At 36.5% G+C, this 12,255-nt stretch overlaps 1 protein-coding gene across 3 annotated transcripts in view; it reads right to left on the reverse strand.

The window, feature by feature from the left end:
- Window positions 1–583: 583 nt before the first annotated feature.
- Window positions 584–12,255, reverse strand: part of LOC105876477 (large ribosomal subunit protein uL1m-like) — a 43,178-nt gene continuing 31,506 nt past the window's right edge. For 2 of the 3 annotated variants that reach the window (XM_076007912.1, XM_076007913.1), the window contains 2 exons: window positions 4,600–4,681; window positions 584–777 (listed from right to left, as the gene is read on the reverse strand). In XM_076007912.1, the coding sequence (XP_075864027.1) occupies window positions 659–777; window positions 4,600–4,681 (201 nt within the window). In that variant the 3' untranslated portion in view covers window positions 584–658. Of the gene's footprint in view, window positions 778–4,599; window positions 4,682–11,562; window positions 12,055–12,255 lie in introns of those variants that run through there. The other variant, XM_012774158.2, reaches the window with a different exon arrangement.

Consider the following 12,255-nt stretch of genomic DNA (forward strand, 5'->3'; position numbering starts at 1 on the left):
TAACCAAACACCTATTATGTTATTAAGTAGAGGAATTCAGGATCAAATGAGGTCAAGTATATGAAAATGCTATATACACAGTGCCTTGTATATTGCAAAGCATCATAAAAATAAAAGGTACTATTATCACAAAAAGTACATTATATATTGATTCCCAAGAGAGAGGTTACCCATAGATGTTTTAATGGCTTAGTAATTTTCTACATTCATGCTATCACAAATGGTGATATGCAGAATTCTTTAGAATGCACATTTTCTACATTTTTAAAAAGAAAATAGTAATATTTATGATGTAAGCTCAGGACTCTGCCATTCTCTGCCTTATGGGAACTAAGGATGTAACTATTCCCTCAGATGGTTATGGCTCCCAAGGGAAGGTTATTAACCTAGAAGTTGCTGCTATAATTACCAGTACGTGGACTCTGGTTTCTAAGGAAGAAAATGCGACAGGATCTAAAGGGCAGGTTTAGACACAGGGAAAATTTTATTTTCTTATTTGTGAAATTGTGTAAGATTTTTCAGTGTTGAAATTCACTTTCAAGTATGATGGTCAAGAAATAACGAGACAACAAGACACCAAATGTAGAAATTATGCAGTTCTATAATTTTTTCTGTTGCTTCTTAATCCACTAAAAAATAATTTCACAATTCAACACATTTAGGCAGCTTCTTTGCTACTTTCTTCGGTTTTTACTTCTTTAGGCAACAATGGATCAATCTTTAGTAACAAACCTTCACTTGTTGAACTACGAAGGAAAGCACGTACCACAAAGGGACCTGAAAACAAAGCCAAGAATCAATTTTGATCTTATTCCAGAGATACCTAATGAGCAAATATAGTAGGTCCTCAACACTGATAGGTTCTTGGAAACTATGACTTTAAGCAAAATGACTTATAATGAAACCAATTTTACCATAGGCTAATTGATAGAAAAAAGAGTTAAGTTTCTACAGCATATTTCTGGTCACAAAAATATCATCAAACTTCTAAATAAAGATCCAAACACTTCTATTAAACATTGAAATAAATGTGACCCATAAATATATTTAAGAAAGATTAATAAAAACAAGTAAAATAATTATTTACCCAACTTTGGGTCAATCAGTGAGTGACAGGAGTTATAATGGTGGTGGGTTAAATCAAAGAATAAATGCAAAGTGAAAATTGTAAGGACCACCACCACGAAGTTCAAAAACTAACAAATATGGTGGACCAACTGAGTAGCTTTTGTACAGCACCATTTACTGTCCTGCCTTTGTATGATTATCATATACTTTAAAAATTTTTATTTTACAATAATTTGCATTCATTATTTCAATCCACTTATTTCAGTTCAGCATCTGGGTGGCCAGAGCCTCTCTTGGCAGGGTGCAAGGTGGAAACTAACCCTGGGCAGGACACCGTACCACCACAGGGTACCACTCACCCCCACACTCACTCATACAGGGACAATGTAGACATATCAGTGAACCCAAAGTGCCCTTTCTGGGATGTGGGAGGAAACTGAAGTGCCCAGAGAAAAACCTACACAGACATGAGGAGAACATACAAACTCCACACAGACAGTGTTCCAGGCCAGGCATCAATTTTTTTCTCATCAATGTTATAATGAAATGATATTGTTTGAGGACCTGCTCTAAATATATATAACAGAAAGCCATATAGGACTCATATCATATTTTCATTTGAAAAGTACTATATTACTGAACTAATATTTTGAATTATATAAAAAGAGAAGATAGTTTCATTTCTAGAGTACAAGACAAACTAGCTATACTCTACAATATTAGAGATTTATGCTTGAAACTATACACAGTCAATAATTGCTTCTCTCTTCCAGAAAACGATCACCCAAAGTTTATTTTATTGCAAAGTTAACAGTGAACGAAGCAGGTGGTGATACTTACATTTGATGGAAATATTCTAAATATTTGATTAAAATAGTACAGATGCTCCCTTTGTGTTACCAGTTTGCAAAAATTAAAAATCTTTTCATTAGAACAACCGTTAAGGGGCTTCATTTAAAATGGAAAAAAGAGAATCACAACATAGTCAAGAGGATTTATTATCCATCATTCTACCCTTGCTACAGTCTCAGAGGATCCTATACCAAAATCTAAGTTCTCCATGGAATACAAGAATTCATACACATAAAATCACTAAGTATCATGGCCATATTTAGGACAACAGAATTAACAGATACAATATTTATTCATTAGTGTGTTTAACTCCCAAAGAAGGTAAAAAATAGCTTACGATTGTGTTTTAATTACAAACTTGGTTATAAAACCTGACAAATTCCTATCATAGTAAGCCTATAAACCAACTGAGTATAACTGACCCTTGCTTGGCTTCAACCATCCACGAGTGAAATTTGTCTAAGGAAGAATCTGAATGCACATAACGCAATGATAGAGAACTAGACTAGCCCATGTTCCAGCCTACCACTGCTTCCACATCTCGATCAAGTTTTGTGACTGATTTACCATGCATCACCCCATTTATAAGTGACTCTCATGACATAATAAAAATGACCTTCAGGTCCCATTTATTTATTTTTGTAGTTGCTGTGATTGCTTTAGGGGTCTTTTTCATAAATTCTTTGCCTAGGCCAATGTCTGAAAGAGTCTTCCCTACATTTTCTTCTATGATTCTTAAGGTTTCATACCTTAGGTTTAAGCCTGTTATCCATCGCGAATTGATTTTTTTAAGAGGTGAGAGGTGCGGATGCAGTTTCAATCTTCTGCATGTAGCTATTCAGTTTTCCCAGTACCATTTATTGAAAAAAAATTCCTTTCCCCAGTGTATATTTTTATCTGCTTTGTCAAAGATTAGGTAAGACTATGTGGATGGTTTCACCTCTGGATTCTCAGTCCTGTTCCAAAGGTCTATGTCTCTATTCTTATGCCAGTACCATGGTGTTTTAGATACTATATAGCTTTGTAGTACAGCTTGAAGTCTGGTAGACTGATACCTCCCAGTTTGTTCTTTTTGCTTAAGATTGCTTTGGCTACATGAGGTCTTCTCTGGTTCCATACAAAACACAGAATTATTTTTTCTGTATCTGTAAATAATGATGGTGGTACTTTGATAGGGATTGCATTAATTCTGTAGATCACTTTAGGTAGTATGGACATTTTAACAATGTTTATTCTACCAATCCATGAGCAACATAGATTAAAAAACTTTTGTACAGCCAAAGAAACTATCATTAGAGCGAATAGAAAACCTACAGAATGGGAGAAAATATTTGCCCTCTACATATCTGATAAAGGGCTGATAACAAGAATCTATCTAGAACTCAAAAAAATCAAGAAGAAAAAATCAAACAACGCCATCAATAAATGGGCAAAGGACATGAACAGAAACTTTTCAAAAGAAGACAGACTAATGGCCAGCAAACATATGAAAAAATGCTCAACATATCTAATCATTAGGGAAATGCAAATCCAAACCACAATGAGACATCATCTAACTCCAGTAAGATTGACCTTTATCAAAAAATCCCAAAGCAACAAATACTGGCAAGGATGTAGAGAGATAGGAACACTCTTATACTGCTGGTGAGACTGCAAATTAGTACAATCTCTCTGGAAAAAGAATTTGGAGATACCTCCAAAGAGCTACAAGTATAACTACCATTTGATCCAGCAATAGCACTATTATGAACCTACCCAAATGAACAAAAGTCACTTTATAATAAAGACATCTGCACTCGAATATTCATGGCAGCACAATTCACTATAGCAAGAATGTGGAAAACAACCCAAGTGCCCGTCAATCCATGAGTTGATTAATAAAATATGGTATATGTATACAATGGAATACTACTCAATTATAAAAAACAATGGTGAACTAGCACCTCTTATATTTTCCTGGGTAGAGCTTGAGCCCATCCTCTGAAGTGAGGTATCACAAGAATGGAAGAGTAGGCACTGCATGTACTCGCCATCAAACTGGCACTGACTGACCAACTAAGGTGCTCACACAGCAGTAATATTCTTTGTGGGTAGGGGTTAAGAGTGGGTAAACTCACAACTAATAGATGTGTTGAGCGTTGTAGGACGGGAAGGGCTCGTCTCAAATCATGGGTGTGCTGTGGCAAAGTCATAACATGTAACCAAGATGTTTGTACCCCCCCCATAATTTCCTGAAATAAAAAATAAAATAGCCTCCTTTCTTTTCTAAAATAAGATTAAGAAAGACAACTGCTAGTGGCAATGACAAAGTGAAAAGTCTGGCTTCACAAGGTCATTTCATAAATGATTTCAGTTTCTATTTAACAACATTGTATGTTTAAAGCAATCAGTTGCAGTTTTCTTTCAAACTTTATTACAGTTAATAGTAGAAAAAATGTGGGAATTTAAAAGGTTTCAGGATGTATTCCTTATTTAATGTTCAAGATGTCTCCTCTCTAAACAACTACACTTATAAATAAAGTAAGTAGAAATCCTTTGAGAAATTAAATTTTATTTATTTAATCCCTGGAAATATTGTTGCTATTGTACTTGTATGTCAATTTGATTGTTTTCTGAATATTTCACATTTTTTAAAGTATCACAGGGCTATAGGTAAGTCTACCCCAGCAAACCACTTACCCAAACTCAGTGGTCTGTGCCTACAAACATCATTAATAACAGCTTGCAGATTGGCAGTTATCTGGTCACTTGACATATCCAACTGAAAGAAAAGGATATACATAACATAAATGATAAGAAAATGAGAATACTGTACAACTTGGGTAACTGTATCAGTATTTTTTCTAGACTATTTTTCAAACATTCAACTAATGCAAATTATCTAATAAGAAACCCAACTGTAAAGGAAAAAATCTCCATAACTCTTCTTTTAGAATGCTACATTATCATGTCTTTACATGCCAAGACATAACTACCTTACAGAGCATATGTGTTACCATACATAGCAAAGTGTTTTAAGTTTCTGTACTTGAAAGCCCTTGATGTCCAAGTAATTTCCCCAAAGCATATCCTGGAACAGAATACATCACTTCCCACATCCACTCCAAGGAATTAGTGATATTTTCTCTTGAAGTTATCTGTTGATTTACTTTTAAGGGAAATTGAGAAAACGTTTAGAAATTAATGCTTTCATGAGTCCAAAATAAAACTACTTGCCACATGCATTCAGATAGTACACATCTGACACAGAGATATTCTCAGGATGCTGAACATTCTCACTTTTCTTATATTTGTTATATATATTATATTTTATTATATTTATATTATACTGAACTTCTCAGATTTTCACAGCTATACTTTCTGCAGCCATACATTTGCCATTCCTACAGCAAACTAAAATGACAACATATGCAAAACAATTTAAATGCAAAACAATTACTTCCCATGGAACTTTCATTATTAGGATACCTTCAATTACTTTATTAATGTTTTGAAAATATAAAAAATTTTAAAAACAGTTTATACTTTAGTTCAATTTTAGCACCTACCTCTATAATACTATGCCTCTACTAAATTTTAGAATATATTTATAGCCATAGTACTTCATTTTACTTTTTCTTTTAGATATTAAGCAAAACTGTGGAAAAATTGCACATTTTATGGGCATTATTATGATTAAGCTGATGACAAGATAGCTACATACAAAAATAAAATGTGTGCATGAGTTTCATCAAAACTTGCACACGAAATTTAGTTGAGCTGACAATGATCCAGAGATAACTCAGGAAAGGAAAGGAACACTTGCAAGCTTTTCTGTCTACAACTCAGTTACCCTGCCCTTCCTATGCGATAACATTTTGTGGTCTTAAGAAGGCAGGGATGACTATTTTAAGGAGAGAATATCATTCATTGGATTCTCAATAGCACAGCATGTGACTTGGTATAGCAGGATAAAAAAAACAGGAATGAGGTTGATCTTGAAGGGGGTATGGAACTATGTTAAGCATAGTATTTGTGTGCATGCATATGTATGTATTTGAATATATAAGAGACACAATACTATGTTTAGGTAAAATGATTGTCCACTGCAGGGTAAAGTAGTTATTCCTCATTTTGAAGCATTGATGATTTCAAAAAAAGACTGCTTTACTGAATCCTACTTTCTGCTTAGCAACCCTTATTATATCAGAAATCATTCCCTAAGCAGACTAGATGGAAGACTTTGTTTAGCAAAGATGTCAGGGTAGTGGCTTGGTGGAGACAGGTGAGCTCTATGTCTCTATCTCTGCTTTAACTCTCAGATTTTCCCTTTTCCATGCAACTCCTAATAGAGTCTGTCTTCAAGAACTTTCTTACTATTATGAGAAAAATAAAAGTCAGTGGTTCTTAACCATTTTGTCCCCTTGAGATGCATATATTTCATCTCAGAGCAAAATGTAATCATAAGCATGTCCAAGGCAGTGAGTCTTAAACTTTTTTAGGTCATTGAATCTTGCTCGAGAAAAAAAGCATGCAATCACATAAAAAATTTAGCTGACACTACCAGAATCTTCATGGATTCTCTGATTTAAAAGAAAGGGGAAGAGAGAAGAAAGACTATTGAGGAAAACATCTGAGTTAAAAGCAATCCCTGCATCATACTTTGAGAACCATTAGTACAAAGGCAAGTCTGTTCATGGATTTTAGAGGACTAAGGATTACAGTGTGAAAAAACCATTTTTACATTATAGAGAGGACAGAATTAAAAAAAAAAAAAAGCAAAGTACATATATATGATTTCTAAACAATTATATGCTCCTTCTAAAGTGCTCAGCTCTGTCACTGCAAATGCTGCACCTAATCACCTCTCACTGGAAAGAACAGCAGAGAGGACTGCTGCTTTGGATAAGCACTCGTCAGACCACCTGACCTCCAAAACCCCTTCCAAATACAATGTTCTAACAGTGTGTAAAGTGTGGGGCCTGGCAGACAGTTTCTGCAGATGAGCCAATACTCTTAACCTCCAAGACTCTTAACAGTCTAAAACCAAGGAAGATAATCTGTGTGTCTCCTACACGACATAAAGCAGTAATAACAAGAACTGAGTGTGCAGCTCTGTTAACTGGGTAGTTACTATGGGCCAAGCTCTGTTCCAAGAGTTTACATTGATGTTCTCATTCATTTCTCCCATGGACCCTATGAAGTAGGTATTATTATCCCTTATTTACACACAGAAACTGAGATTTGGAAAACTTTGTAACTTCTCCGAGAGAACACACATGGTCAGGAGTAGCCCAGCAGCCATCTGCTTGAGTATTTAGGGTAGGTAAATGTGGATGTGAACCCCACTTCCACCACTTACTAGCTCGTGACCCTGGACACAGCTATTAAATGTTGATGATCCTTATGGAAAATGAAGGATTGGCTGCCTGAAAAACAAAAATGAGTTTGCTGCAAACTAAGGGGAGAAAAAAGGGAAAATAAGAGAAATACTAAAAGGAAAAGAATATGCATTTAAGAGTAAAAAATATGAAATTTTCTGACTAATGACTCCATTACTACCTTCCTAATTTTTAGATGTTAACACCACACAATTTAGCCACATTTACTTAGCCCCCCACTCTTTGTCAAGCAACACACTGGGAACCAGGAACAGAAAGGTAAGACACAACCTTGTCTTCAAGAGGTTTACAATCTAGTCACTAAAATACAATGTGACAAACGCCACCCTAACTATATGCACAAAGTGCTACAAGGCCACAGAAGCGATTGACTTTGATAGGCGAGGCTTCACAAGGTGATGTCTGAGTCTTACAGAATGAAAAGTTTTGTCTTCTAGACACAGGCCTAGGCAAAGAATTTATGACTAAGACCTCAAAGGCAGAGATAGCAACAACAAAAATAAACAAATGGGACTTAATTAAATTAAAAAGCTTCTGCACAGAAAAAAAATACTCAGCAGAGTTCACAGGCAACCTGCAGAATGGGAGAAAATATTTGCAAAGTATACATCTGACAAAAGACTAATACCTACAATGTACCAAAGAAAAACAAATCAGAGGGAGGGAGGGAGGGAGGGAGGGAGGGAGGGAGGGAGGGAGGGAGGGAGGGAGGGAGGGAGGGAGGAAGGAAGGAAGGAAGGAAGGAAGGAAGGAAGGAAGGAAGGAAGGAAGGAAGGAAGGAAGGAAGGAAGGAAGGAAGGAAGGAAGGAAGGAAGGAAGGAAGGAAGGAGGGAAAGAAAAGTCCATCAAAAAGTAGGCAAAAGATATGAACAAGTTTTTCAAAACAAAAACAGGTAGAAAGCTGTATTTGCCCATAGTCTGAAGTTTGCTGACCTCTGGTGAAGAAGACAGAATGAAGGATGTTTAAGGAAGTGAATGTGCAAAAGGAACCATTAATTTTTGCTAGAGCAGAAAGCTTTGTTTTGTTTTGTTTTTTAACAAAAGCTTTGTTGGGTGTTGACACACTTCAGGTTTCCTACTATGCATCAACTATGCAGTTGAGGCCAAAAAAAATATGTTTTGTCAGGCTAAACACTGTGTTACCATTTAAAATAACAGGAAAAATTCTTGGCAATGGTTTCAACAGCTGATGTAACTTTTATACATGTATTTGAAACAAGTTTCTCCAGGATTGATGACCAAGGCCCAAACCTGAAAGCAAAAAAGGCATATTTAATACCCTATATTCTAGAGGAAGATGCCAACAATTAAAGTCACCAAAAAGATCCTACTGTAATCAACTCCTAACCCAAGTAGAAGAAGAAGCCAAGTGAGGAAGCAAGGCTCCCAGGGACTCATGTGTAGAGACTGGCTGGTTGAACACATCCTACACGAAGGACGTTGAAACAGTAGAAGATGGCTAGAGAAATAGTAACTAGAACAGGGGCAACAAATACGGGCAGGGAAGTAGAGGCATTTGCCTTTTTCACTTATTCTCCTTCGTAGGCCTCTACCCCAGAGGAGCTAGGCTTGGAAAAAGCACGAGGGAAGGTACTTTAGGGCTGAGCGCTCTAAGGTCTAAGATGGGAGGTTGAAAACGCAATAAGCATTCCTCACTTCAGGCACACAAGCCATAAGAGTGGCTCCAAAGTAGGCCACGGAAATTTTTAGGTATGAGATTAAAGTTTTGAACTGGATCAGGCTGCACTTTCAATTATGTTTAATATAATATGATTGTGCCTAACAGAGAAGGGAAGTTGTATAGGGCACAGTTGAAAGAAAATGAAGAAAACTATTTCATGTTTGTTCTTCACTAAATTCAGAGTTTTCAATGAACAGTTAACACATTTATACACAGACATAGAATGTATACTCCGTGTATGACAGATGTGGATTTACATTTAAGAGAGTGATATTTATAATACTGAGATATTAGAAACAATCTAAATGCCCAACAAAATAAACAAGATTGAGTAAATTATATCCACAAAACAGGCCATGAAACAGCTATTAAAATGATATTTTGTAAGAATTTTAATGGCATGTGAAAGCGTAACATACAGTGTTAAAGGAAAAAAAAATACAAAACTCAGTATAACAGCAATTATATTAAAAAAATATGCATACGGAAACAGCAGTAATGGAAAGTACTAAAATGTTACCAATAATTACAGGAATTTTGAATGATTTTTATAGTATTATCTATGCTATTCAGTATTTTCCAAATATTTTTCATGTGTACTTATTACCTTTTAATAAAAAATGTTAGTTTTAGGCTGGGCGCGGTGGCTCACGCCTGTAATTCTAGCACTCGGGAAGGCCGAGGCAGGCAGACTGCTCAAGGTCAGGAGTTTGAAACCAGCCTGAGCAAGAATGAGACCCTGTCTCTACTATAAATAGAAAGAAATTAATTGGCCAACTAATATAGATAGAAAAAAATCAGCCGGGCATGGTGGCACATGCCTGTAGTCCCAGCTACTTGGGAGGCTGAGGCAGGAGGATCGCTTGAGCCCAGGAGTTTGAGGTTGCTGTGAGCTAGGTTGACATCACGGCACTCACTCTAGCCTGGGCAACAAAGTGAGATTCTGTCTCAAAAAAAAAAAAAAAAAAAGATATGAGGTATATATCACATTAGTAGATTACAGGAAATACTTATCTCAACAGATTAAAAACTATTCAGTTAATTCCAATAAATATCCCTAATTAAAAAAACAAAATAACAAAAATACCAACTTCTTTCCTCCTAAATATCAAACCTCTTTCAAAACCTTTTCTCTACATTATAAGGAATATTATCTTGAACCAACAGCAAACATCATCCCTACTGAGGAAAATCAAGCTTCAGAACCACCTATATACTCATGACTCAAATTTAGATCTCCATCCCTACCTTCTTCTCTGACCTCAGACTGGAATATCGAACTACCTAGTGGACAGTTCCATTTGGATGTTTAAAAGACATCTCAAACTTCACATGTCCAAAAAAAACCTCTGATAATAACCCTTCTGCCTCCACTCTACTTCTCTTTGTAATCTTCCCTATCAGTAGGTGCATTCATTATTCCAGCGTCTTCAGCAAAAAACTTTGCAACCACCCTTCACTCCTCTACCACATCTTCTATCCAACAGTCAGCATATTCCATACACTGCACCTTTAACATATTTCCAGAATCAAACCATTCTTATCATAATACCTGGATCCAAGCCATCCTGTCTGGCCAGAATTATTGCAAAAGACTTTTAATTGGACTCTCTGCTTCCACCCATGCTCCCTTAGGTGTACTCTGAATACAGCAGAGTAAGAGTAAACTGTGAGAGTGAGCCATTTAGAAGTAAACTCAGATTGAGTTACTGCTCTGCTCAAATCTCCTGAGGCTTTGCATCTCACTTACTATGACCTAATCGTCATCTCTCTCTCTCTCTCTCTCTCTCTCTCTCTCTCTCTCTCTCTCTCTGCTCTAGCCACAATGCCTATGGTAGTCCTCAAACATGCCAGATACACTCTTGAGGGGCTTTGCATCTGCTGTTCCTTCTGCTTGCAATGCTCTTCCTTCAGTCACTTTCTTTGGATCATGATTCCAAAGTCACCTTTTCAGAGAGGCCCACATGAAATACCCTTATCTAAAAATTTAACATCCTAGCTCTACTACTTATGTACACTCCCTTCTTCCAACATCTTTTTTTTCAACTTAGCACGTCTATCTGAAACACATTTTTTAATTTTTTTAATATTGTTTTCTCCTATCTCCAGATATGCAGTCTTCTTGCTTATCATCTATCTGTATACCACCCACACATCTGTCCCACAGAGGCAGGGATTGTTGACTACTTTGTTGACAGAGCTCCCCTGTTACCTAAAGCAGTGGCTGGCATACAGTAAGCACTTAATAAATATTTGCTGGCCGGGCGCGGTGGCTCACGCCTGTAATCCTAGCTCTCTAGGAGGCTGAGGCCGGCGGATCCCTTCAAGGTCAGGAGTTCAAAACCAGCCTGAGCAAGAGAGTCTAGATGCCATTTCTACTAAAAATAGAAAGAAATTACCTAGACAACTAAAAATATACACAAAAAATTAGCAGGGCATGGTGGCGCATGACTATAGTCCCAGCTACTTGGGAGGCTGAGGCAGGAGGATCACTTGAGCCTAGGAGTTTGAGGTTGCTATGAGCTAGGCTGACACCACAGCACTCTAGCACTCTAGCTCGGGGAACAGAGTGAGACTCTGTCTCAAAAAAAAAAAAGGAGGTGCCAGCCCAAGTAAAACCACCAAAAAGATTTTTTTACTTTTACTGGATTTGGTGTGATATGCTGAATTACTAAGGCAAAGAATGAACAGAAAAGAGAAGGGCACCAGAGAGGGAAGGAAAGCAAAATAAGGAAGGAAGGAAGAAAGTTTGTTTTGGACATAATAAATGTATGCGCTATTAGTATTTAGCAGAAGCCAGACTTTCTATGTTTGCATTTGAACTTTTGCCACTCAAGAATCAAACCTCAGGTGATCCCACAGCCAGGTGCCTATATTCTCTCTCCTCAGCTATTTTTCCTTTTAGGGGAAAAAGCTTAATTAGAGTTGCGGCTTTATGAAGCAACAGATTCTAAGAAAATACATAGTGTTTCATTTCTTTACTTTCTTACCTGAAATGTTATGAATAGGGGTTAATTTCTCTTTAGATTTTCTTTTGAAAAGTGCTTATGAACCAAAGGAGTTCCCAATGTTCTAAGATAAAATGAAGAATAAAATATCAAAATTCCCGATTTTATGATTTTTCAGAAAATATTATAGTAAAAAGTCATTTTAAAAAGCTTTACTTGTGGACAATAAATGTCCATAAATAGGAAACTGGCTATGATACATAATGGAAAACAATTCTATGCAGGCATATGAAAAAGAACATGACAGATCTCTTTGCATCTTTAA

Source organism: Microcebus murinus, chromosome 11, assembly GCF_040939455.1.
Source record: "Microcebus murinus isolate Inina chromosome 11, M.murinus_Inina_mat1.0, whole genome shotgun sequence".
Taxonomy (NCBI): Eukaryota; Metazoa; Chordata; class Mammalia; order Primates; family Cheirogaleidae; genus Microcebus; species Microcebus murinus.